At 41.9% G+C, this 27,047-nt stretch overlaps 1 protein-coding gene across 10 annotated transcripts in view; it reads left to right on the top strand.

Moving 5' to 3' along the window:
- Positions 1-27,047, top strand: part of APBB2 (amyloid beta precursor protein binding family B member 2) — a 357,434-nt gene that overhangs the window by 161,466 nt on the left and 168,921 nt on the right. For all 10 annotated transcript variants that reach the window (XM_065907600.1, XM_065907601.1, XM_065907606.1 and 7 more), the window contains 2 exons: positions 2,319-2,387; positions 11,666-12,475. In XM_065907600.1, coding sequence (XP_065763672.1) covers positions 2,369-2,387; positions 11,666-12,475 — 829 coding nt within the window. In that variant the 5' untranslated portion in view covers positions 2,319-2,368. The remainder of the gene's footprint in view (positions 1-2,318; positions 2,388-11,665; positions 12,476-27,047) is intronic.

Here is a 27,047-nt window from a genome sequence, read left to right as displayed (position 1 = left end):
ATATTGAAGATAAAAACTAAAAAAAAGGAAAAGTGAATTGTGGAATACTTTAAAGAGTTGAAAAAGATATCGGGCAGAAGCGAAAGTGCATCGAGGAAACATCTCTTGGTGTTTCAGGACAGTTTAAATTAAGCCCACCCTTTTAATTATACCAGAGTAATGAGCCTTACCTGTGATATATGAAAATATAATTAAAAAATGTACATTGGGCTGGTAAGCCAGGTTGTCAGGTCATTATGTGAACCATAAAGTTGGAAGGTAATGCCCATTAAAGGTTACTAGTTTGGAAAGGTTAGATTCGAATTTAGTCTTTGCAAATATAAAGTTTCTCAACTTGAATAATGCTATAGAAAACCACTAACATTTGACTCTCCCTTTTTTTTTTTTAACATTCTATGGAAGTGTAGTAAGCATACAGAAATGTGCACATAAGGGTATATCTTGATAAATGTTCACATCCGTATCAAGAAAGTATACACCATTACAACATCCTAGGGGCTACTTTCTTGCTTCTTCCCCTTTCCTGCCCTCCAGGGCAAACTACTATCTTGACATAGATAGGCTTTTCCTGTTTTTGTACTTTATATAAATGAAATCATGCAGTATCCACATTTGAACTAATATAATGGATTATTATTCTAATTGACATTCCAGATACCAACTCACTGAAAACAAGGTCTGTTTTCAGTTTTCCTTATTATATATCTAATTTGGTAAACTGGCAGTTTACCAGTGTATCTAGTTCTTTATTATTCCTTTAAGACATTTTCTATGTAAATACAAGTATGTATGTGTGTGTATGCATGTATCTATGTAAACACGTTATGTACATGTGTATATACACACGTATGTATATATATATATATGTTTTAAAAATTTTACTCAAATTCAGTCATGCATATTATTTACCTCTTTGTGATATGTCTTAAGGCCCTTTTCGTATCAGCTGACGTAGATTCAGTTCATTTTATTTAGAGGGGGCGGTAACGGCAGCACAGTATCCCACTGAATGGCTGTATTATGATTTAGTGAAGCAGTTATCTACTGATGAACAGCTAGGTTGTTACTGATTCTTTGCATTTAAAATAATAGAGCCTATGTAAGTTTATTTGTAAAATAAATTCTTAGGAAAAGAACTGCTGGACAAGAAGGTCCGTGCATTTTAAATTTGCTCACGTATTTCTAAAAGACCCTTCGTAGAGTTTGGCCAGTTTTTACTCCCACCAGCAGGAACTGAAAATTCCTATTTTCAATGTCCTTGCCTTAGATTATTTGTTATTGAGCCTGTTAATCTTTGCAGTCTGCTATAGGAAAAGTAGTAACTCCTTTACATTTGCATTTTCTTCAATTTTGAGTGAGCTTAGTTATTTATATTTACTGGACATTTGTGTTTCTCTTAAGATTTGTTTCTGGCCTTTTCTCATTTTCCTTCAGGTCTGTTTATATTTTTCTTAATAATTTCAAAGAGTTCTTTCTATATAAAGGAAATTTACCTTTTTATGTCATCTATAGTATGAGCTTTTTTTAAAATTGAGGTATAGTTGATTTACAATGCTGAGTTTAGGCATACAGCGAAGTGATTCAGTTATATGTGTGTGTATATATATATATATATATATGTATGTATGTATATATATATATATTCTCTTTCAGATTCTTTTCCATTATAGATGATTTCAAGATATTGAGTATAGTTCTCTGTGCTGTATAGTAGGTGCTGTTGGTTATCTTTTATACATAGTCCTGTGTGTCCGTTAGTCCCAGACTCCTAATCTATATAGTCCTGTGTGTCCGTTAGTCCCAGACTCGCTGACCTTCTCACTTTAGTAGCCATAAGTTTGTTTTCCTTGTCTGCAAGTCTGATTCTGTTTTGTAAATAAATTCATTTGCAATGATTTTTTTTCAGGTTTTTTTTTTTTTTTTGTCTTTGTTGTGTTTATAGCCATTTTTATCCCCTTAAGGTTTTACCCCCAGAAGGTTTAAAATTTTTTGTGGTGAAATTTGCCAGTTTTTCCTTATTGTCTTCTGAATTGTGTGTTCTTAATGAAAAAAATCATTGGAAAGTTGAGAAAGATAACTTAAATCTGGTATGGAAAAAAAATCTCAAGAAATGTTTGTGGTTAAGAAATAAATGTGATTAAGCAGGAATTCAAATTTTAGTCAAAAGTGGTTTAACCAACTCTAAGTAAACCAAATCTGGACATTGTTAAGATTTGTTTAATATTTTTAACAGCTTTTAGAAGAATTTTCAATGCTATGTTTTCCTTTAATTCTTTGTTATTTGGGGTTTTAATTTCTCAAATGATCCTTCTTTTCAGATTTCAAACTATAACCTATTTCCTGCACCATTGCTGACGTCCAGAGACCCATGTCAGAAGAACTTCCAGGTCAGATACACTTTCACAGGTTTCAGTGCATTGTACTAGTTGAGTATTAAAGCTTTAGCATATATATACACTGGATAATTGTTTTAATGTTAGATTATGATTTGCTACAATAGCATGTTTTTTGCTTTTTATTGTTTTTCACTAATGTACTAGAAAAGTGGATCTTTACAATAAGAAGAATTAATTGAACTTAACTGCATTCATCTATTATTTGCATGATCCTACTAATACTGTATTGTGAAAATATTTTAATTGACTATAACAGAAAATTAAGACTCTGTCAGCTTTTGCCATCTACTGTTGCACATTATAGCCTGTTAACAGTTAAATATGAACAAAGGAGACATTGGTGTTGAGTCTCCATAAATAGCCTCTTAGGCACTGTGGGATTTGCCTGTAATAGGCTCCCAGTTCAGTATTCTTCCTGAATCTAATGCTGATTAATTTCAGGCCTTAAGAATACCAACCTAATTTTATTGTATGCCCCTTTCTTTGTGTCATAATGGATGCTAGTCTACATACAATGTGGTATGAATTTAATTCTTAGCCTCACAGTAATATAATAAAAATAGCAATTGCAGTGGCATTTTGAATTAAACGTAATACAGAATTGCAAGTGGCAGATCTGGGTAGGTTCTTTGTTAGGACACCTACCACTCAGCAGATTGCTTTTAAGTAAGTAAATTCAAACCATGCACAAAAAGATGTTAATGTCTCTAAATTCAAAAGTTAAACTCAGCAAGTATGTCCCAGTCCTTTTCTCCTTTACATAACACTGAATGTTCCATCTTCACAGAGAGCTAAAATAAAACACAATAAAATAAACACTAAGCTCGACAGAGGTAGATGACCGGCAGGAGATATCCTTTTAGTAAAAACGGCTAAAAACAATGTGACAAACCTAAATTCATACAAGAAAATTAGGAACTTAGAGGCAATTTTCAGGGTCCAATTTAGGGACAGAGTTTAGATTTTCTTTGTAAATACATATTTGAATAAGTATGTTAATTTTGCAGAATCAAAACAAATACATATGTCCTTTAGAAAATGCATGTTAAGTATTGAGATGAATTCCTTCTAGGAATTCTTTAGTATTTAAAGTCTTTTATTACACTGTAAGATAGACTCAATATGGAAATGTAAGAATAAAGCTGGCACATATATAAATGATGTGTTTTCTGACTTCCTCTGAGTAGAGATAAGCTAATCAAATAACCTATAGAAATTTCTTACTGTTGCCATATTTTGTCATACCAATTATGTACATTTCCCGTTGTGAGACTGCTTTATTCATTAGTAGTTATATAAGAGATAATGAAACCATCATCCAGCATGGCTTTTAATAACAGCTACTGCTGTCCTGCATTTGGTGTAGGACATAACACGTCTTACAGGGAGAACGAACAGTATTCTTACTTCAGTGGAGTATCATCCCAGCCATTTTTACCTGAAAATACAATGGCAGCTGGTGGGGCGCTTGGGACAAGGCTTGGTTTTCAGTCTCGTTTTCCGACTCTGAGGAGCTGTGACTACTGGGAGCCTTAAAAAAAAAAAAAAAAAAAAACCAGAATATATACCTTATGTGCCTGGAACATTCCTGCTGAGCCTTCAGCATTCAGCACAGAAGTCCCTGGTGAGGAGGTCTCAGCCTGTGACATAGTCGGGCAATTATCCTGTTCCAAGGATTCTGCCATTGTTTAATGTTTTTTTTCCTCTTTTGGGATTGACTTGTCAGTTGTTCAAGAAAACCTGTGTCCTTACTTTAGCTTACCTTTTTTTTTTATTTCATCTACACCAGCTTGACCACTGATTATATTCATCAAACTCCACCGTATAACTCTAAGCTATATTTTAAAAAAATACAGTCATCTTCAGGAAAAAAACATTATTTAAAAGAAGATGAAATGATGAAAAGAGCTTAGAAATTGAGCAAAGAAAATATGCTTGGTACAAGCGTATAATTTCCCAAGGTGACTACATCTGCCATGCTTGATGCTGGAATGCCTGGGTTTCCCCTACTTGGAGTAAGCCTTGCTTTTCCTTGTGACTGGTGGAGTCCTACTTGCGTATCCTTCAAGACCCAGCCCAGCTGTTACTTTCGTGAGTGTCTTCCCTGCACCTCTCTCCGCGTCCCTAACACCTTCTGCTTGTCAGCCCCTCTGTCTGCTCTAACATCGGGAGGTTGGCTAGTAACTTCCCCTCCCACTGCCCTGTCCGGCCAGTTTCTTAAGGGAAAGCTTTCGGTCCGTCTCTCTTGACTTTCCTCAGACTCACTTGCGCTGTTGAATGAGTGAACCCTCGGGCAGTTTAGCTGAATAGGGCATGGGAGACCCTTAGGTGGGTCAGAGCTGCAGGTTGAAATCACCCCTTCATGTCAGTGCCTGGGGAAGGTGCCCCGTGAACCAACTGTGTGAGGTTGTCCTCCCAGTTTGAAAACGTCCAGGGTTCTAATCCTGTGACCTCTCTGACCCAGGAGCCCTAGCTGCTTCCCAATAACCTTTGCCTTCTTTGTTCATAGAGAACTTCTTATCATTTTTGCCACATTGAGAGTTTACTTTCATGAGTAATTTCAGGAACCAGCTTTATTTTGCCTCTCCTTCCTAAAAGAAAAAAAAAAAAATCTGAGTTTACTTCATTTCCTTAATACTTTGAGGTCTAGTTCAAAAGGCAACATTCCTCAGGGTAGAAGTTTTACTGTTAACCCCTCAGTGGAAATGAAATTGTATAGCAGAAAACAAAAATGAAGAAGACGCAAAATCCCATGTAGAAATTAGGCAGACATCGGGCTTCCCTGGGCCCATTTGCCAATTTCCAATTTTGTAAGCGTGTGACAGGAGCAGGGGAAGAGCAGTAGGTTATTGAAGAGACGCGTTTCCTGTCATTACTGACAAGTTTTCTTCGACAGGAGGCTAGAGGTCTCAGCAAAGAGAAGCGGGGAGGATGGGTTTATATTAGGATGTCATCTGAGTTACGTTGCATCTCAGTGCTGGGATCTTTGTGACTCAGGGTTTGAGGAAAGCTTTGTTAGCCATGAAATTAAAGTGACCCTGGCTTATCTAATTTTGGTTAGCCTTCATAAAAAATACTTTGTGCATTATATTAACTTAAGCTGAAAATCTGTTTCTCTAAAAGAGGAAAGAGCACTTTTCCAGAATAAGTCTTAGGATTGTTGTTCACTTGCTCAGTCGTGTCCATCTCTTTGCAGCTTCATGGACTGCAGCATGCCAGGCTTCCCTGTCCTCCACTACCTTCCAGAGTTGGCTCAGATTTATGTCCATTGAGCCGATGATGCCATCCAGCCATCCCATCCTCTGTCGCCCCCTTCTCCTCTTGCCTTCAGTCTTTCCTAGCATCCGGGTCTTTTCTAGTGAATAGGCTCTTCGTGTCAGGTGGCCAAAGTATTGGAGCTTCAACTACAGCTTCAGTTCTTAGTGAATATTCAGCGTTGATTTTCTTTAGGATTGACTGGTTTGACCTTCTTGCTGCGCAAGGGACTCTCAAGAGTCTTCTCCAGCACTCCAGTTCAAAGGCATGCTTTTCCTTGAATCAGTCACCATAGCCATGGGGATTTGCTACTCTGATTGGCTGGGCTTGGGCCAGGGAAGTCATGAATCAAGGGTAGGGTCATCTCTGCCTGAACACGGGGGCTGGATCTCTAGAATGTAAGCTCCATGATGGCAAATATTTTTGTCAGTTTTGTTCATGGCTGTCTCTTCAACAGTTAGAATGGTGTCTGTGACTAGTGCCTGAAAAAATACCTGTCAAGTGAATGAGTGAGCATGGAGGACAGCTGATTCTTGAGAAAGACTGTGAAACTTTTACTAGATAAGAGGAAGTACTTGCCAGGCCGTCGAAGATGTTTGTCCGCCGTGCATGCAGGAGGGGGACGGCGGTGGTAACACGAGCCCTTGGCACGCTCTTAGTTCTGAACGTATACCTGTCTCTGCTGTAGGAATCCATCCTCTTGAATTGATGTTGAATCTTTGTGAGTTACGCTCAAAACGGCATGATGAATGGATGTGGAGGTGATGGCACTATCCTGGGTCCCATCCGCCCTCAAGACTAATTGAATCAGATTGCTGGAGTGTCTTTGGGGGTGGAGTCTAGGCTTCTGTGCTTTTTAAGAGCTCCCCAAAGTGTGCATGCAGCTAGGATTGGAGCGGTTCCTTGTTCCTGTCACGCCTGTTTCTTATCCGTCAGGGACCTCTGACCCCTCAGCTTTGCCCCGCAGCTCTTCACCCTCCTCCTGGCCCCATCTCCTGCCCCCCACTCCAGACGAGATCCTGGAGTGCATTCCTCACTGTTCACATCTGACCCCTTAATCACGTCCGTCTCTGTGCCTATTTCTTCCCTATTTAAAAATCCCATTCCATAGGTTGCCTTTTCATTTGCTTGATAAGTTTTTGTTTTTCTGAGCAAAAGCTTTTTTGATGTAGTCCCACTTGTTCATTTTTGCTTTTGGTGTCAAATGTAAAAGACCACTGCCAGGATCTGTGTCAAGGGGCTCACCCCGCTATATTTTCTTGGATGACTTTTATGACTCCGGGCCTTAATTTCAAACCTTTAGTCCATTTTGAGTTCGTTTTTGTGTATCATATAAGATAGTGTTCTAGTTTCCTTCTTTCACATGTAGCGGTCCAGTTCTCCCCAACACCTTTATTGCAGGGCCTGTCCTCTCCCCACTGTATGCTCTTGGTCCCTTTGTCATAGACTAGTTGACCGTGTATGTGTAGGCTTGTTTCTAGGCTCTCTATTCTGTTCCATTGAGCTATGTGTCTGCTTTTGTGCCACCAGCCTTCTTTTATATGTTTATTTATTTTAAAATTGCTTATTCTGTTTTTCTCTGTTGTGACTGTTGTGAAACTTTGTCCCTCTCCTCATGTTCCCCCTAGACTGCTTCCCTCAGGGAAAGACTTTATCTTTACGGAGAAACTGAGGTTCTCAGGTTTGCTTCTCCTTGGATTTGTGTCTCCACAGTGACCCATGTGCCTGACCCTGTCCTGACTCCCGCTCCCCCCCGTCCCCCCACGTCTTGGACAGGGCTGACGTTTCCACATCTGTTCTGCGGGGTCCCCCCAGTGGCCCCTCCCTCTTCCCCTCTGTGCCGGCTTCAGCTTTCCCGGCCTGTAAAAAAATGAAACGTGGCTTGGACTCTCCCTTTAAAACACAAAAGTTCCTTCCCATATCCCCAGATCATCCTCCAGCCATTCTTTCTCCTTCTGCTCATTTCCTAGTGAAGCTCCTTAAAGGTCACTGCCTGCCCAACTCTGCCATCCCCCTGACGCTGATCTAACAGGAGACACCGCAGTCCTTGTAATCACTCACTGCACCTGGCCCTTTCCGGCCTCATCTCTGAATCCAGGAGGCTCACGGAGCCCTCACTGCCCAGCCTGGTCAGGAGCTGAGCGACCAGAGCCGGCACTGTGCTGCTGGGAGTGGCTCCACATACCCGGGTGTCTCGGGCCCCCTCGTCCCCTCCCTGTCTTTTTCTCATATGGGAACAGAGTTGTTTGTAGCGTCGTGTTACCTTCCGCTGCCCGGCACAGTGCCGCGGTCATTCACACATCCGCTCTTGCTTAGCTTTGCTTCCCACTTCAGTCACCACACATCGGAGTAGCGTCCCCTGTGCTGCTCAGGCTGACGGGCGTCCTCCCTGCCCCCTGCCTGGACTGTCCGGCGGCCTTCCAGCGGGTCTGCACGCCAGGGCGCTGTCCCCCCAGGTCAGTCGCTAACGCCAGATGGAAGAACGTGAAGATGGAGTCCGCCTCGCTCTCTAGCTAGGGAGACACGCTCTGTCCCTGACAACCGCTGATGTTTTAATGCCAGATTTTCATTGCTTCCGTATTGCCTTTTATCAGAGTCATCTCCATCTTGCAGACTATGTTGGAGGAAAGCAAAGAACACAACCCTCACACACACACACACATGCGAGCCTCATTCATTCCTCTTGCGGCTGTTGAAGTGCTTGATAATCCTCTCTGCTTCAGGGTCCAGTCCATCTCTCGGAGCAGGTCTTACAGGACTCTCTGCCCGATCCCTCCCCCTCTCTCTTTACCAGCTCTCCTCTCACGTCTTGATTTGCTCAGACTCCCCAGATGGTATCAGATCCTCTGCAGGGTGAAGTGGGAGGATCACTTGCCCCTTTGGACCCTGACTGCTTTCTGTCACTCTGTCTGTGTGTCTGAGGCTGAAGGCACTTAGCAGACGGGACCTTGAGTGTCTTGGTTTCTGAATTCCCAGTCACAGCACCAGGCGGGAACGTCCTCGGTATGTGATGGCTGGAGGTGTGCTGGTCAGAGGCCGAGAGTGTGGTCCAGGACGGAGCTGGGAGAGGATGGTCCTCCCTAATGGGTGTTGGCCTCTTGCAGGACGCCAGGCATTAGGTTCAGTGCTTGACGGCTGTCTCTCTCAGTCCTCAGCAAAGCTCAGGGATGTATAGATACTATTAAGTATTACCCTGGTAAGAAATGAAGAGTTTAAGCAACTATTCTGTTATGTCAAGGAGATTGGACTTAACCCGTAGGCTTTTTTGACCGTAAAGAAAATAGCTAAATTTTAGAAGATTTAAAAAGACATTATAAGATTTTCTTTCCTTTAAAAAGAGAATCACATACCTCCTTTCTCTTACATCTGAGGGTTTTCTTCTGTGATTAAACTCCTCTGAACTCGGCTTCTTTACCCCTTCTTGTTAGTCTGTGTGCCCGCTGTGTCTCCGCAGCAAGACCATTTTTACAACTCAGATCAAATGCCTGATTAATCTAGGGGCCCGACAGCAGACAGCTTTATGCTCTGTCACTTGGATTAAAAGGCTGAAGGTCACTCATATTTATTGTTTATGCCCTGTGCTAACCTCCTAGCACCATTTCATGTTTTAATCCTTACAACAGCCAAGTACTATTATTGTCCCCATTTTTCAGACCAGGAGACTGAGAGTTTGATGTCCTGGATCACTCAACTAGGAATTAGCATGGACCAGGCTTGTACCTCGTGTCTTTGACCTGAGTTCTGTTCAGTCATCCTCATGGGCACTGCCTCCTCACTTTTGGGAGCCTCCTTTCTGCTGCCTTGGCCCTTCTAGGAAGTTGCTAATCTCTACCTGCTTCAGGACCCTGTGAGCCCAAAGGACTTGCTGGCTGATGTGTTAACATCTAGGGACAACTGTGTACTTCGTAGGGTTAACTGACTGCCTTAGTTCTAGATCTGAACCTTTTATTTTGCTTCCAGATGATACTATCATTTAGTATTTAAAACACACTCAAATTGTGTTCAGGCTTTGATCTATAAAAACAGCATCTACAGAGCTATTTTTGGTCCTGTTTTTCTAACTTAACCCTCCTAAATTTTGCGTTTGTGATTTCTAGCAAGCAGGAGAGTTACAGTGGGCATAGAAGGGGTGGTAGGATCCAAAAGGCTGGTGAAAACATGGCTCAAAGGTTTTATCTGTCACATCCAAGATATAAAAGCTACTTAAGTATTAAATCACCCAAAATTTTTGATGGCATTCTTTGTGAAAGTGTTTATAGTTATAAACAAAGTAAATAAAAATTTCTCCCTAATAACATTGCTAGAATATAGTATCTAACATCATAAAACAACCTCATAGAAATTTTTTTTGTCACACCTTTTTAAAAGCCAGCAGATCGCCAGCTTTCTCATAAAAATGTCACTCCAAGTACCCGAATCTAAATATAATTTTCTCTCCTGTCCTATGTTATGGGTATTCTGTCTCAGGGAAAACTTTATGTGGGTTCAAGGTGGAGCCTTTTCATACCAAATGCTGCTCTGGAGTGAGGTTAAATTATATATTAAAACATGTTTTCTGTAAAATGGTAGTACTAGCCAAAGCAGCAGAAATAATTTTTTAAAAGTGTAGTTGTCAGTATTGTTTAAAAGATCCTAGACCCTAAAGCCTCAGTGAAGCGCCAGTGCTGGGGTAGGTGTGGGTAAGCAGGAATCCTTTGGACTGCAGCCTTAGCTATCCCTGTGGGCCACATGGTCATTCGTTGTAAATATGGACAAGGCTTGGAGGGTACAGATGTTGCCTAGTTTCAGAGAAGCACCCAAGGCTCTAGTGGGGACTCTTTCCTAAAATATCCCATCCTGAGTGTTGGACCGTGGAAAGGGATATTGCTAAGCTCCCAAACTGGAGAACATTCTTACCTTCCTCCCCTGCAGAGGCCCCTGTTTTGCTCGATGGAGAAGGAGGGGGTTGTCACAGTACAATTTCAGGAATGTTAGGAGCTGTGCTGTGGTTTGTCTACTGCCGATACAGAGCCCTTGGAGGTCTCTGGAGGGCAAGGGATCAGATAAGGAAGAAGTCATTCCTCACAGGCTGAGAAATCTGAAACTTCAGGAATTCCCCCTGATGAAGTTTGTTCCTCTCTAATTTGAGGAATCTTTCTGTCTTCCTAGCAAGAGACACATGGAACAAATCACTGATGGTGTGAACAGCATTTGAGATAAATGCAACTGCTAGACAGTTTCCCAGCAGTTCTGCAAGGGCACGTGGTGCCTGCAAACTGCTGAGCCTGTGTTTTAATTCAGTGGAATATATTCAGACTCCTTTGGGGGCTCTAACACGTCTGTAGCCTCGGGCCCAACGCTGCATTATTGTAAATTGTTTTATCTGTATGTTCTTGAGTAATTAAGCCATTTCTCCAAAATTCATGGTTAGTGCACACAGTAAGCCCAGGTGAGAAATTTTTTCACAAGACATTATCAAACTCTAATGCGGGTTTGGTTTTTCCTGGCATTGAGAACATGAATTCTAAATATGGTGGAGAAAAATTACCTTGGATGCATGGTGCCTTACTGAACAGTGACCTTTCAGGTTAATTAAGAATGCTGGAGCCCTAGAGGCTTTCTGAGCAACCTTTTTGTTGCCTGAGGTAACGATAAAATAGAAATGTGGTGTAAATGTTTAGAAAGCAGATGATTTTCGAGGTTGTGAAAAAAATGAAGACCAGCTGTGGGAAGAAAGTGCTTTTATATGAATTCAAAAGAGAGATACATTTTAATTCTAAGTAAAATTTGAAACCTCAGACCACCACGCTTTACTATAAATTGGCTTTTGTGTATCCACATTAAGCCTTTTATTTGCTCCTGGTTAATGTATGAGCACATGGTGAAAAGAGGGAGGAAGATGGGTCAGTTCTAGAAAACTGCAGTGGAAGCATTGATTCTTTCAATTTTCTGTATAGAAATGTTTGCTCAGCCTGCATGCTAAGTCATTTGATCATGCCAGGCATCTAATGACCAGCTTTCTTCTTTCTTCCCAGCTGACTCAGGTGTAGACACTTTGGCAGTGTTTATGGCCAGCAGCGGAACCACAGACGTCACGAATCGGAACAGCCCAGTCACACCACCAAACACCCTCAATCTCCGGTCCTCCCACAATGAACTATTGAACGCCGAAATAAAACACGCAGAAACCAAGAATAGCACACCCCCCAAATGCAGGAAAAAATATGCACTAACTAACATCCAGGCGGCCATGGGCCTCTCGGATCCAGCCGCACAGCCCCTGCTGGGAAATGGCTCTGCCAACATCAAACTGGTGAAAAATGGGGAGAACCAGCTCCGGAAGGCCGCAGAACAAGGGCAGCAGGACCCCAACAGGAACGTCAGCCCCACCGCGGTCATCAACATCACTTCTGAGAAGTTAGAGGGTAAAGAGCCCCACCCTCGGGATTCCCCGGACTGTGAGATTTTACCCTCCCAGCCCCGGAGAACCAAGAGCTTCCTGAACTACTATGCAGACCTAGAGACCTCCACCAGGGAGCTGGAGCAGAACGTGGGCAACCAGCCTGGGGCTGTGGGAGAGAAGGCCCAGGCCGGCCAGGCCTCCCCCACTGTCGGGAACGGCGGCGTGCTGCTGCAGAAACCAAACAAGCCCCAGCCTAGCCCCGAGGAGGGCCACACAGCCACAGTATCATCCAGCCCAGAGACCAAGAAGGATCATCCTAAAACGGGGGCCAAAACCGACTGTGCACTCCACCGGATCCAGAACCTGGCGCCAAGCGATGAGGAGTCCAGCTGGACCACTCTGTCCCAAGACAGCGCCTCCCCCAGCTCCCCGGACGAGACAGGTACCCGGGAGAGGTGTAGCCTGCGGTGGCACTTTCCCTTCTTGCTGGAATTAATCTCTGCAGTGACCCCCCTCCCCCCAAATTTTCATTTGCAGGTGGAGAAGAACTTGAGCCTCTTAGGGAAAAATTGGGCTATTTATGTGAAAAGTACTCAGCCTTTTCATTTTGATTCATACATAAGTTGTTTGTCCTGGGAAGCATTTTTATAAAAGAAATAAGTCCCTGGTGTTAAATATAGTAAAACATCACTTATTTGGAAATTGTACTGCCAGTGGTTAGGTGAACCATTTCTACATACTGTCTCGAAACAATGGGTTTTGTAAGGAAAATAATAAGACAGTTGCCAGGGGTGGATGCAACCTGAGAAAGAGAACAACCATTTTTAAAGTTCTCAGGAAAACGTGTTTATGCTCAAGCTAATGAAAAGTTTAAAGTTTAAGAAGTTGAAAGTCTATTCATTAAAGACATTTCCTTTTTGACCTTTACTGGGAAATATGTTATTAACCTTGTGCAAGTGATATTTGAAAGTGAGAAAGTGGTGTTTCTTTTAATATATTTTCAGAAGTTTTGGATTTTAACTAGTCTAGTTGAGACCAGACTCTCTTGACTTTTGTCTATATTTGTAACATCTTTGGATTTTTCACAGAACTGAAAATTGTCATAGAAATGAGCAGGGTCCTAAAACTGAGCCACTTTTTGTCTTGTCTTCTCATAGTCCCCTTTTTACTGATCATAAGGTTAAAAGATTGGAGAACTGAATTGTCTCTGAATTCACTGTAAACAAGCGCTCACAAAGGCTTCTTTCTTTCCCCTAACCCTGCATCTCGTGGTTCCCAGGGCTGTGTTAATGTGATACAGATGCTACAGATAGAGCCACCAGGGAAGGAAATGACATTTTCCCAACCTGTAAGGCAGAGAAATTACACGGACTACAGATAGGAAAAGAGAAGGAGAAAATAAGACATTACCTCGTTTAAAAAAAGAAAAAAAAAAGGTTTTTTCGAGTGCCCTTTAAAATCACAGTGCTTTACATGATAGATTTCATCAGCTTCCTGTTGCTGGGTATATGGCAGTAGGGAGGTTGAGATGAGCCCATTTCATCTCATAAATGTCTGGGCCTGCACATTATTGGAATTATAATTATGTTTAGTAATGTCACTGAGTTCACAGCTCTCTATTACTTTTTACATTTTGAGAATTCATATCCTGTAGCCGATGGAAACTGTCGCCTGCTAGCCTCTGAATCTGTATAAACGACTCCTTGAGTATCTCAGTTCAGACTTGACCTCGTGTGTCCAGCGTCCTCCGCTGAGGCCACACTGCCTTCCTCAGGCCACGGCAGCCTTTCTGGGGCTCTTTTGAGCACAGCGCTCCCTGTTGTAGTTGCACTTCAAATCTTACTGAAATGTTTTAGGTAAAGTCTCCCCTGTTCTTCACTCTGTTGGCCTTTTTTCCAATGAAAACCACTACTTTTTTTTTAAAGTATTTTTTTTTCAGGAGTCATTTTAGGCGTATACCCACATTTATAATAAGCTTTAAAATTTCCCCCCCATTTCATAATAGTTTTAAAGAGTCTTTACCTTGTCGAGATACATACTAGAGTATCATAGAATAATATATAGTGTAATATATTCTTATTGAAATAACACGTGTATGACATTTTGTCCATAAGCTAATCCTTGCTAAACGTGGGTACATAAGGCTTTATTATTATGTTCTAGTTTTGTGTGCCTAAAATCTTCCATGGTAAAAAGTTTAAAACATGACTGACATTATTTTATGAATGTTTCGCTTTTTCTGCCAAAGTATGTATTTTGCAGATCAGTCCATAACAGGACATAGCAGTGTTCTACCTCAGGCTGAGTTTAAGCGCTAAGCATGCTGTTCCACCCTCCTAAAGCTCCGTGGTTTAACAGTTCCCCTGATGGTGAATGTTTGAGGTGGTTCTGTCCCAGCCCCTTTGCTTGTTGAGTGCTGGTGTCAGTAAGGGCCGGCGGAGAGCTCGGAGTTTAAACTGACCGCATGCGCTGGGCCGGCTCCCTGCTCTTCTCTCCGGGGATCCTTGCCAGGTCTCCTAGGCTCGCTGCTCATTTGCTCAGTGTCCGGTGTTACTTGCTGAGTGTCTCTACAGAACCCATTAGAGTGCCTTCATGTGATGTGATGTGTACTGGGTTAGAGTTTTCTGACTTGTTGCGGGGTCGGGTTCATTTTTCATCCTTCAAGTCACGTTTGACGACCTTCGGTTTTAGAGTCAGGATGACGGTATGGTGATTGTCCATGATGGGGTGCTAAGGATAGACGTTTTGATTTAGATGTGCTTGGAAAAATGTGTTAGTTGTGACTCGACTCTAAAGCTGTGAGATTGAGGGGCTTTTTTAAGCAAATATTAGAAGCCATCCCTTCAGAATGAATATTTGGGAATTCTTTTGGAATTTCTTCAGAGCCCCTTGTGAACCCCCATTGAGAAAACACCTCTTGGGACTTCCCAGGTAGCCCAGTGATTGGGGCTCCACACACTCACTGCTGTGGGCCTGGGTTCAATCCCTGGTCTGGGAACTGAGAGCCCACAGACCATGCAGTGTGGCCATAAAAAAAAAAGAAGAAACTTTATGACATTTCATAGGGGCTTGATAGAGTATGACACTGACTGGGTCCTATGGAATGGCCATTTGCAAAGTTTGGTTCATTCCTAATGTGTACAAAGACAGGATGTCTTTGTACATGTCTCTTTTACACAGAGAAAGCCAAATCAGATGGTGTGACAGTGGGCCTAATGCTTCACTAACTTAGCATTAAGGGGGCGGGCCCTTGAGTCAACTGCCTGAGTTCACATCTCTGCTGGGTTCCACGTAGGCAGTTTGCATAGCCTCTCAACTGTAAAGTGGGAGTGCTAGTAATGTTTTAGCATAGATCTGCTCTGAAGATTAAATGAAGACATCTTTGAAGCGCCCTTAGAACAGTGTCTGGCATATACCAAGAACTTAATAAATATTAGTGCTTGTTTTTATTAGTGATAATCATTATCAGTGCAGCAGTGGGATATAAAAGTTTACTTTTATATGGCGAATTACTTATATTTTGGTCTCTGATTTTAGTTAGGACTTTTTGTACCCTAAGAGAAAGGATTGGTGATTTATCTTCATCTTTGTACTGTCATGATGTGCCTGAAATATAGCAGGTGAACTTAGTAAGTAAATACTGATTAATTGAATAAAAATGGAGGTCATCTACATATCCCCAAATGGCCCTGATGTAGTTATTAAATCATTTGATGTTATATTTTAATCAATGTCTGATTTTGATATCAGGTACTTATTTTATTTTATTTGATATTGATATATTACTGAGCATGGCCCTGCCCATCAGAACAAGACCCAGTTTCCCCCTCAGTCAGTGTCTCCCATCAGGAAGCTTCCATAAGCCTCTTATCCTTCTCCATCAGAGGGCAGACAGACTAAAAACCACAGTCACAGAAAACTATCCAATCTGATCACATGGACCACAGCCTTGTCTGACTCAATGAAACTATCAGCCGTGCCATATAGGGCCACCCAAGACAGATGGGTCATGGTGGAGAGTTCTGAAAAAACTGGAGAAGGGAATGGCAAACCACTTCAGTATTCTTGCCTTGAGAACCCCGTGAACAGTATGAAAAGGCAAAAAGATAGGACACTGGAAGGTGAACTCCCCAGGCTGGTAGGCGCCCTTTATGCTACTGGAGATCAGTGGAGAAATAACTCCAGAAAGAATGAAGAGATGGAGCCAAAGCAAAAACACTACCCAGTTGTGGATGTGACTGGTGATGGAAGTAAAGTCCAATGCTGTAAAGAGCAATATTGCATAGGAACCTGGAATGTTAGGTCCATGAATCAAGGCAAATTGAAAGTGGCCAAACAGGAGATGGCAAGAGTGAACATCAACATTTTAGGAATCAGTGAACTAAAATGGACTGGAATGTGTGAATTTAACTCAAATTATATTATATTATATATTATATCTACTAATGTGGGCAAAAATCCCTTAGAAGAAATGGAGTAGCCTTCATAGTCAACAAAAGAGTCTGAAATGCAGTACTTGGATGCAATCTCAAAAATGACAGAATAATCTATCTCTGTTCATTTCCAATCAAACCATTCAATATCACAGTAATCCAAGTCTCTGCCTCGGCCAATAATGCTGAAGAAGCTGAAGTTGAACAGTTCTTTGAAGACCTACAAAAAAAAAAAAAAAGCAAGAGAGTTCCAGAAAAACATCTACTTCTGCTTAACTGACTATGCCAAAGCCTTTGACTGTGTGGATCACAGCAGCAAACTGTGGAAAATTCTTCAAGAGATGGGCATACTAGACCACCTGACCTGCCTCCCTCAGAAATCTGTATGCAGGTCAAGACGCAACAGTTAGAACCAGACATGGAACAACAGACTGGTTCCAAATCGGGAAAGGAGTATGTCAATGCTGTATATTGTTACCCTGCATATTTAACTTGTATGCAGAGTACATCATGAGAAATGCTGGGCTGGATGAAGCACAAGCTGCAATCAAGATTGCCGGGAGAAATATCAGTAACTTCAGATATGCAGGTGACACCATCCTTATGGCAGAAAGTGAAGAAGAACTAAAGAGCCTCTTGATGAAAGTGAAAGAGGAGAGTGAAAAAGTTGGCTTAAAATTCAACATTCAGAAAACTAAGATCATGGCATCTGGTCCCATCACTTCATGGCAAAGAGATGGGGAAACAATAGAAACAGTGACAGACTTTATTTTGTGGGGGGGCTCCAAAGTCCCTGCAGATGGTGATTGCAGCAATAAAATTAAAAGACGCTTGTTCCTTGGAAGAAAAGTTATGACCAACCTAGACAGCGTATTAAAAAGCAGAGACATTACTTTGCCAACAAAGGTCCATCTAGTCAAGGCTATGGTTTTTCCAGTGGTCATGTATGGATGTGAGAGTTGGACTATAAAGAAAGCTGAGCACAGGAGAATTTGTGCTTTTGACCTGTGGTGTTGGAGAAGACTCTTGAGAGTCCCTTGGACAGCAAGGAGATCCAACCAGTCCATCCTAAAGGAAATTAGTCCTGAATATTCATTGGAAGGACTGATGCTGAAGTTGAAACTCCAATATTTTGGCCATCTGATGTGAAGAACTGACTCACTGGAAAAGACCCTGATGCTGGGAAAGATTGAAGGTGGGAGGAGAAGGGGACGAGAGAGGATTAGGTGGTTGAATGGCATCACTGACTCAATGGACATGAGTTTGAGTAAACTCTGGGAGTTGGTGATGGACAGGGAGGCCTGGCGTGCTGCAGTCCATGAGGTCGCAAAGAGTCGGACACGAATGAGCGACTAAACTGAACTGGGCTTATTTTATAACTTAACTGAGCATGCTGCTTCATAACGGGGAAATACTGATTAATCAGTCATTGTGGAGGGCACAGTGAAATTCTGGGTTCCAGATCTTGTTTGGGGACTTTCTCACACTCAGGCGACCATGCTGGGGTGTGAGCCAAGGTCTCTAGACTCAGCCTCCAACATTTCCCACTGTATCATAGTTTTGGGACCTTGGCTTGTGGCACCAGTGACTGAATACATCAGACTTTATACACTTCAACCAGATTATCTTTATAATCTAGAAGATGGAAAATTATATTTTAGAGAATCTTTTCATTCTTATAAGCAGTTGAGTTTCAGCTCAACTCTTAGCTCCTCTGTGAAATCTTTCCAGGCCCTCTGAGCTGTTGAAAGTCCTTTTTCTGTATCTCAAGGCAATGTTTCCAAGTTTCGGGTTATCACATTCCTCTCAGCAGTTTGTAACCTTACTGAAAGGTTTTTGTTTGGACCTGGAGCTCTGTGAAAACAGGGGCCAAGTCTTTTATCATGTGTGGATACGAATCTTCTCTCACAGTAGGTAACACATAGTGACAAGCTCCATCAACCTTATCTGTTTGCTGGTTGGGTAGATGGAGCTGGACCACAAACATGCATACTCTCTGCGGTTTGCTACATCAGTCTAGCTATAAAACAGAAGAAGGAAGGGACTTTCCTGATGGACCAGCAGTGAAGACTCTCTACTTCCACTGGAATAGGAAATGGAAACCCATCCCAGTATTCTTGCCTGGGAAATCCCATGGACAGATGAGCCTGGCAGGCTATATATAGTCCATGGGGTTGCAAAGTCGGATGTGACTGAGCATGCGTACACTTGAGCGCCACAGACACACACGCGCTTCCTTCCACTCCAGAAGGCATGGGTTTAATCTCTGGTCGTGCTGCACGGTGAAGCCAAAACGAAAGAAAAAGTAAGCACAGCTTACATAAAATAGTTGTTCAGAACACCTGGATAGAGTGACTCTTACAGGGTGATTCTTATTTTATTCTAGGCTCCAGGGAGAGGTGAAGAGTTGGGGCCAGCATTTCAGTCCATCACAAGCATTCTTTGTATTAGACGTCTCTGTGCTGTGCTCACTCAGTCGTGTCCAGCTCTTTGCGACGCCATGAACTGTAGCTCGTCAGGCTCCCAGTTTTCCAGGCAAGAATACTGGAGTGGGTTGCTGCGCCCTTCTCCGGGAATCCTCCCAATCCAGGGATCGAACCCAGGTCTCCCGCATTGTGGGCAGATTTTTTACTGTCTGAGCCACCAGGAAAGCCCATGAATACTGGAGTGGGGAGCCTATCCCATCTCTAGGGGCTCTGCCCCAGCCAGGAATTGAGCAGGGATCTCCTGCATTGCAGGCGAGTTCTTTACACAGCTGAGCTACCGTAAGTCTACAATTCAGAGCAACCAGAGAAAAGAACCATTTCATTTTCACTTGCCTGCATACTCTGTGAGTTGATTTCATTGCGAGTTGATGTGTATTGCTTAAGAGTTTAAACCCTTTGATGTCTTAAATTGATTGGTTTCCAGTCTTAAGGCAAGCAAAGTGGAACTCTTGAAAGTTGCATAGCTGCTGAGGGCAAAAGCCAAGGCACGAACCTAATTATGTCAACACAGTTGGCTGCACTAATTATTTCTGGCCTTTGTTATTTGCTAGCTGAGTGTTAGAGCTTCAGACGAGTTGATATTATTAACACTTTTTAGAAATTTTAAAATTTTCTGTCAATAGTTTTTGGCAATTTCAAACATAAAGTATTTTTAAATTGCTTTTTGAAAGCTCTCATCCCTTAAAGGAAAAAAAAAAAACAACCAAACATCCAGAATATAGAAAAGGCCCAGTGTTCAGTTGGTTTGTCCTGCTGCATTCATTTTAATCTTTTAAACACCCTGTAGTGATTCACCCGCCTTTCTCTCTTGTCATCTCAGTTGAGAGTTCCCAGATGTGACAGGAGGAATTGAAGAAGACACATGTGAAATGTTTCCAAAATAGCTCCGGCGGATTATGTTCTGGGTGGATGGTGTGATTTCCAAATTAGATTTTAGTACCTCGGGCCTCAGATGGATAAAAAGACTTTTTTATCTGACCCCATGAACTTAAGAAAATTATTTTTGCTCAATTAATTACTTTTGGGAAGTTCCAGAAAAAATATATATATATTCACTTGAATGACAAGATAGATTTTGGTTGCTTTTCATTATGAAGTATTATTCAAGGTACTTCAGGGCACATGCTAAAAATAGATACAATGAAATGAGTGGCCACAAAAGTTGTAACAGCCTAGTCCTGAACACAAGACTGTTGGTATATTCAAGATGGAACCAGGAAGGAGCTATGAAATGCTGGCATACTATGGGATAGAGGGAGCTTAGAGGAGAAAGAAACTTTAATTGTTTGGGATATGGAAGTTCGGGCATTAAGTTGTCTGTGCTGAAGACTGAATAGATTTTTGACAGAGGAAGACCTGCAGGAGACCATTGCTCTTCAGAGCTGATAGAATGTAAGGAATCCTTTTCTTTTCTTTTCTTAGATTAATCACTGTGTGTGTGTGCTTACTCGATCAGTCATGTCCAACTTTTGTGACCCCCATGGACTACATAGCCCACCAGATTCCTCTGTCCATGGGTCTCTCCAGGCAAAAATACTAGGGTGAGTTGCTCTTTCCTCCTCCGGGGGATCTTCCTGACCCAGGGATCAAATCCACGTCTCCTGCATTGGCAAGCAGATTCTTAACCTCTGAGCAACCTGGGAAGCCCATTGAAGAAGTGTAATTCATGATTTTTTCCCCCTCTCTCAGTCTGCTTTAACGGCATGTTGAAAAGAAAAATTTTAGAACCCAGCTTTGCAAGTTGCTTAGCATCTGGGGAGAGGACGTGGGCAGAGACAGAGGGTGGCTGCTTAGGAAACGACTGGATGGAGTCCTCTAGTAGTCCTGTGTGAGGAGCTCCCAGAAGTGCCAGGTGATGCCTCCTTAAAGAAGGACACGTAGCCTCTAAGACTGTGATTTAGTGGATTATAGAAACAAAAATACTACTGGCCACTTTCAGAAGCTTTCTGGTCAAATTTCATCATGAACATTCTCTCCTAACCTATTGTTCTCACAAAAGAACCTAAAGTTAACAAACTCATAGAGAGATTTATAGTGAGTTTGTTCACCATTGCTTTGTTTTAATCAATTCATTCAGTTTTTCATTAATTCTTATATACAAACACAGAACAGTTATTTTTTAAAAGTTTACTCTGTGGACTGTGCTAGGTCCCCAAGACACAGAATTAAATTAGAACCAGCCTGTAACCTCAGATAGCTCACACCAGCTTCTTGTCTCCCTGGAGGAAGCACCCCCCTCTCACACACACACACATACATGTAGTTGCCTTCTGGGATGTGTCCCTGGGTTCTTTGTAGCATTTTACATGTCAGGCCTCAGGAAGTATGGAAAGATAAAGCCCATCCTCAGATCCTGGGCAATGTAAGTTTTCAAGCAAAGAAGGGGAGAAGTTTAGGTGTTTTATCAGTTTCTCAGGGCTCCTGCAACACATTGCCTTACACGTGATTGCTTAAACAAAGATATTTATTCTCTCACAGTTCTGGATGCTCGAAGTTTGAAATCCAAGTGTCCGTCGAGTCGTGCTCCTCTGGAGGCTCTTGCTGGCCCTTCCAGGCTTCCGGGGGTCCTGGCAGTGCTTGGCGCACCTTGACTTGTGGCATCACTGCAGTGTCTGCCTGTGTCTTCCCACAGCCTTCTTACAAGGACAGCAGTCATTGGACTTAGGGCCTACCCTAGTCCAATATGGACTCACTTTTAACTGATTATATCTGCAAAGACCGTATTTCCAAATAAGATCACATGCTGAGAGTCTGAGTGGATATGAATTTTAGGGGAATCCTGTTCAACCCAGCACAGATACCTTTGTGGGTAATTTCTTAACCTCTGCGACCCAGAGGAGCCGTGGAATGGTGTTCTCGGGAATTACTGTATTTAAGTTTTTCAGGAAGGAAAATTAGTACTTGCAGATCTTGTCAGAATGGATAAGTGAGTGGAGTATGCTGCAAAGGACCTCAAGATAATTTGGGATAGCTTTCGTCCAAATTCTCCCATGAAGGAACTTAAGTGTGGACCTGATACTGGTGAATCTGAAACCACAAACTCAACCAAGATTGGTGGGTGACTGTGGAAAGGGCATGAAAAACCGATGACGACATAGTAAAGCTTTACATTCAGCAGTGTCGCTTTCTGAACAGGATAGTTCAGGGAATGTGGCGATATGGAGATGGTGTTATTCCTTTGGGTCCAAACTTAAAATCAGAGACACAGGGATGTCAGTAACAACCATGCTTTTCTTTCGTTTTTTTTAAATTGAAGTACAGTTGTAGCCATGCTTTTCTTACCTCTGTTTAAGAGACACTGCTTACCAAACATACAGTATGTTCTTAGGAGCTGGGCAGAGTATAAAAGAAAACCTGTGACCCTAACTTTGAGACAATGCAAAGGCAATATGATGCCATGAAAGTTCCAGAGGTCACAAACGGGTCGTGCTAGGGAGCACACAGGAAACCCATAGATAGGTTTTGTCTACCAGACGATGTTTCGAGTTAGATGCCAATGCTTAGAAATTAGTAGCTTTTACATAAAGATAGGAGTTTCCCATTTCTTAATCCAGATATCTCACAATGCTGGACTCAAATGCCATGGAGTCCCAGTCAGCGGCAGCCTTCAGATGGGTCCTGTCTTCTGGGGCTTAAGACGTTAGGCCTGTGGACCCCTGCTCTGAGTGTTGGTGGGCTCGGCCACAAACATTCACATGAAACTGTTACCGTAGAAAGAACTTGGCTGCAGTTGGTCTTGCCTGTTGCAGCTGCGTGCATCTACTGCGGTAGTAGCGCCATGCCTGCACCTGCAGACTGCTTTTAACCGTAGTCATCCTAGGCACAGTCCCGTGCCTTCTGGTGGAATTATAAAGTGTGACATGAACTGTTAAGCAAAACATGCTTAAAATTTCCAAAGACATCTTCAGATGACTTCCCAGAGCTCTCCATCTGTTAATCCAGTTAGCGGAGGGGAAACATTAGCTTTTCAAAAGCTAGGATGTGGGTGGTTCATAAATTTTTTGTGCTGCAAGTCTGGCTCAGTTAAACACCCAGTTTGCTTTCATAAATGTGAGTGTAGTTACCAGCTACTCTTAATTTTTATATTGTGTTTCCCTCTGAGATTCCTTGGGTTCAAAGCTGTTAAATAAAAGCTTCCTATTCAAACAGATTTGACTGGAAGATTGAATCATTTAACTATTAGAAAATCATAAAGTCAGCATTCCGTGTGTAAGGGTCAGAAAGTGAGAGAATGGGACTCTAAAACATTATGGTCGGTATCTAAGAAGGGAGGTGATATTTATTAGTACTTGAGTTTTCCCTTTTTTTTTTCCATTTTGTTTTGCCATCTGTAGATTTACTCTTGAATATGATTGCGTTTAATCTTTGCAAAGACTCTTCTTTAATGTCATTAAGGACATTGTTAGGCAATTATTCCTCATCAGCCTAATTTGAAGAACTCTTCATATAAAACTGTACTCGGTACGTCTAGGATATCCTAAAGCTGCATCTCTGCCTTGTCAATGGCTCGCTTGGGAAGCTGATGTTGGCCTGTTGTTTGTTTGTCACCAGAACACTTTCTTCTGACACAGGATGGTGTATGTGATGGCTGGGTATACAAGATGACTGGCTCACGAGAGTCTTCTTAATCCCTAACTGATGTGCGGAATGGTGTTAATAGAACTACAGAACGTTTTCTCAGGGTATTTCAGAAGAAAAGATGGTTGCAGTTCCATGTAACATTCTCAGAAAGTAAGAGAGTAGAGATGACTTCAACTCCAAGCCATTGGGGAAGGGCTTTTGGGAAGTGCAGAAAAGGAAGCTCAAGGGCTGAGAGGAGCGCGATGCCTGGTATCAGAAGCCTGCAGGGACACTCCTCCGTGACGGGCTAGCTCCTTTACTTTCTGCTCCGGGGATGTGTTTCTGGGGGACCTACCTCTGACCAACATTTTCTTTCATCCTTTGCTCACTATGGACAAGAAAGACATTCTGTGACCTCCTGTTCTTCTTTCTTGCCCCAGAATAAGCATCAGCTTCTTCCAGGATTCCTGAGCGGCTTTTAGTTGTTGTTTTGTCCTTCTGTCTCCTGTTTATTTTTCCTCTACATGCTGTAATGTAAGAACACTGAGTCAGAGAATGGACTCTTTGTATCAAATATCAGAGAGAAGCATTTTCAACCTCAGGTCCATTGTATCTTCACTGTTCATTTCAGTTCAGTTCAGTCGCTCAGTCGTGTCTGACTCTTTGTGACCCCATGAATCGCAGCACGCCAGGCCTCCCTGTCCATCACCAACTCCCGGAGTGTACCCAAACCCATGTCCACTGAGTCGGTGATGCCATCCAACCATCTCATCCCCTTGTCCTCCTGCCCCCAATCCTTCCCAGCGTCTTCAGTGTAGTTAAGGATTATTGGATTGGTAAAATGTAGACTGTTTATTTTTAGGATACTGTTTAGTAAGGGTGATAGGTTAGCCTTAATGTACCTTTAGTAAGGATGGTAGGTTAACCTTAATACTTTCAGTTGATGGATGTCTACTGAGTTCCTAATATGTACAAGGAACCAAGCTAGTTCTCTAGGTGGTTTCAAGATTAAGGCATAGTGTTGCCTTCAAGGAACTCACAGGCTCCTTCCTCAAGATTCTTTTAAATCTTTAACTACCTTACAGCATTCACCTCTTTCTCGGTTTGACAGTCAAACATCCTGTTTCATCCTGGTTCCATCACTTTCTTAACCTCTGGGTGCCAAGTTTCTTTTCTCTAAAGTAGGAGTAATAATAGAATTGACCTTATAAAATTGTTACTTAAAACCCTCGGCACAATACCTGGCTCACAGAAAGCATTTTTTGAAAAGTTAGCTGTCATTATAATTATTGTCTTATCTCTGCTATGAGATTGAAACCGTCCTCTGTAGAAATGCAGGTTTGATCCCTGAGTCAGGAAGAGCCCCTGGAGGAGGAAATAGCAACCTACTCCAGTATTCCTGCTTGGAAAATCCCATGGACGGAGGAACCTGGTGGGCTACAGCCCATGGGGTCACAGAGAGTCAGGCACAGCTTAGCTACTGAGCGCGGGCGCATCTGAAACTTTTCTTGGTGATGAAAGCTATTTTGCCTTTGTTGTTGTCTTTAATCCCCAGAAATACAGTGGGTACTCATGAATGAATGAATGATTAGTGTAAGCGGTAAACTGTATTATTTCTCTTTGCAACCACATAGACTCTAGCCTGTCAGGATCCTCTGCCCATGGAATCCTCCAGGCAAGAGTACTGGAGTGGGTTGCTGTTTCCTTCTCCAGGGGGTCTTCCTGACCCAGGGATTGAACCTGAGTCTCCTGCATTGCAGGCAAATTCTTTTCCGCTTGAGCCACCAGGGAAGCCCCTTCATACTAGCAGTGCAACAAATTAAAGATATACTAGTTTACATCTAAAAAGGTCAGAGTAATTAGGAGGATGAGTAAATCCTCTGCTTCTCAAAGTTAATGTACGGGAAAATCTCCTAGGGATTGTGTTGAAATGCAGATTGTGATTCAGTTGGTTTGGGCTAAAGCCTGAGATTCTGCATTAAAAATTTAAAAACAATTTTTTTTTTCAATGTTGGAAATTCTGCCTTTTTAGTAAGCTCTCTCATAACTCTGACTGACCACTCTGAGTGGTAACATCACTGGACTGTAAGCTGCAGGAGGAAGGGATCCAGTCTGTTTTATTCACTGCTATATCCTGAGCATACAGGATAAACAATCCCTGGGATATGCTTGTGTTAAACCTAAAAAACAAAAAATGACGTGGAACAAATACACTGACCTCAGAACTTATGTTGTTGACACCAGGTAGATTTTTGCCAAGCATGTAGAGCAGATCAGGGTCATGAAGTTCTGGATGAGGTATTTCTTGACCTGAAGGGCTCTTGTGACACAAGAAGAGGACAGAATTGAAAGGTAGGAGCTTAGAGAAGTAAAGAAGTAGTGGGCACAGGAAAAACTGGAAGAAATCAAAAGAAATGTTGGTTCTAAGGTGCTCTTCTCCCACTTTTGGTCTTGAGGACCTCATTACACTTTGAAAAAATTATAAGAACGCCAAAGGTCTTTTGTTTATGTGGATTATATCTATCAATATTTGTTATATTAGAAACTAAAGCTGAGCTATTTTGAAAAGTTTCTCATTTTAAAAAAGAATTAAGAAACCCTTTAATATTAACAAAATAGAATGTTTTATGAAGCACAACCATTTTCCCCCCAAAATCAACAAGAATTTGTGAGAGTAGTGGTACTGTTTTATTTATTTGAAAATCTCTTTAATGTGTGGCTTAACTAAAGGCATCTGGGTTCTCTTATCTGCTTCTATTTTTTAGTGTTATCTTAGTAGATTGTTTTGATTGAAGGGGATAAACAAAATCCTGCTGACCTATTACAGATATATAGGTAGAAATAACCTTTTCAGGCAATTATGGATTTTTTCTTTTTTGGTATTACACCAAAGCTTGATAATTGGTAACTTCAATGTAGAATCTGAAACCATAATAATAAACTTTTTGTACTCTGTTTTATTAGAATCCATTGGTCTGTCATACATAATTTTGTAACCATGTATTGGTGGCTTAGAAACTGTCGATTCGAGTTATGAAGATCTTCCAAATGTTGACACATTTCTTTATACAATGTAAACCCTTACATTTGTTAATCTCACCACCTATCTCATCAGAAGAGTCCTTAATTATTGAGAAGCTGTCAAGCTCTCAGTGGTGCTCACGAGTTTTTCCAAAATTCTGATTTTTGCTTGAAAGCTCATATGTTATCATTGGCAGCAAATACTGTCAGTTGTTTTCCTTGAAGTTACAGGCTCACCTCATTTGTTTTGAGAAAAATGTCTGCCCAGTACTCAGGTTCAAATAACCATAGCTTGTCTGTCAGTGGTTCTGTTAATTTAAAGTGTGTTCCATGTGCTTTTTCCTGAAACAACAATCATACTACTTTGTGCAGCAGGAGTGCTTTATGAATAATTACATTAAAGAAATGTATAGGGGGGTTGCGATTTAATAAAATTAATTATCTCTACTCCTTCAAGGACATTCTTAGGTGAAGCTGGCATTGTTTTCAGTAGGAGTATGTATAATATTATTGG

The sequence above is a fragment of the Muntiacus reevesi genome, chromosome 16 (assembly GCF_963930625.1).
Source record: "Muntiacus reevesi chromosome 16, mMunRee1.1, whole genome shotgun sequence".
NCBI lineage: Eukaryota > Metazoa > Chordata > Mammalia > Artiodactyla > Cervidae > Muntiacus > Muntiacus reevesi.
This window is presented reverse-complemented; position numbering and strand designations above follow the sequence as displayed.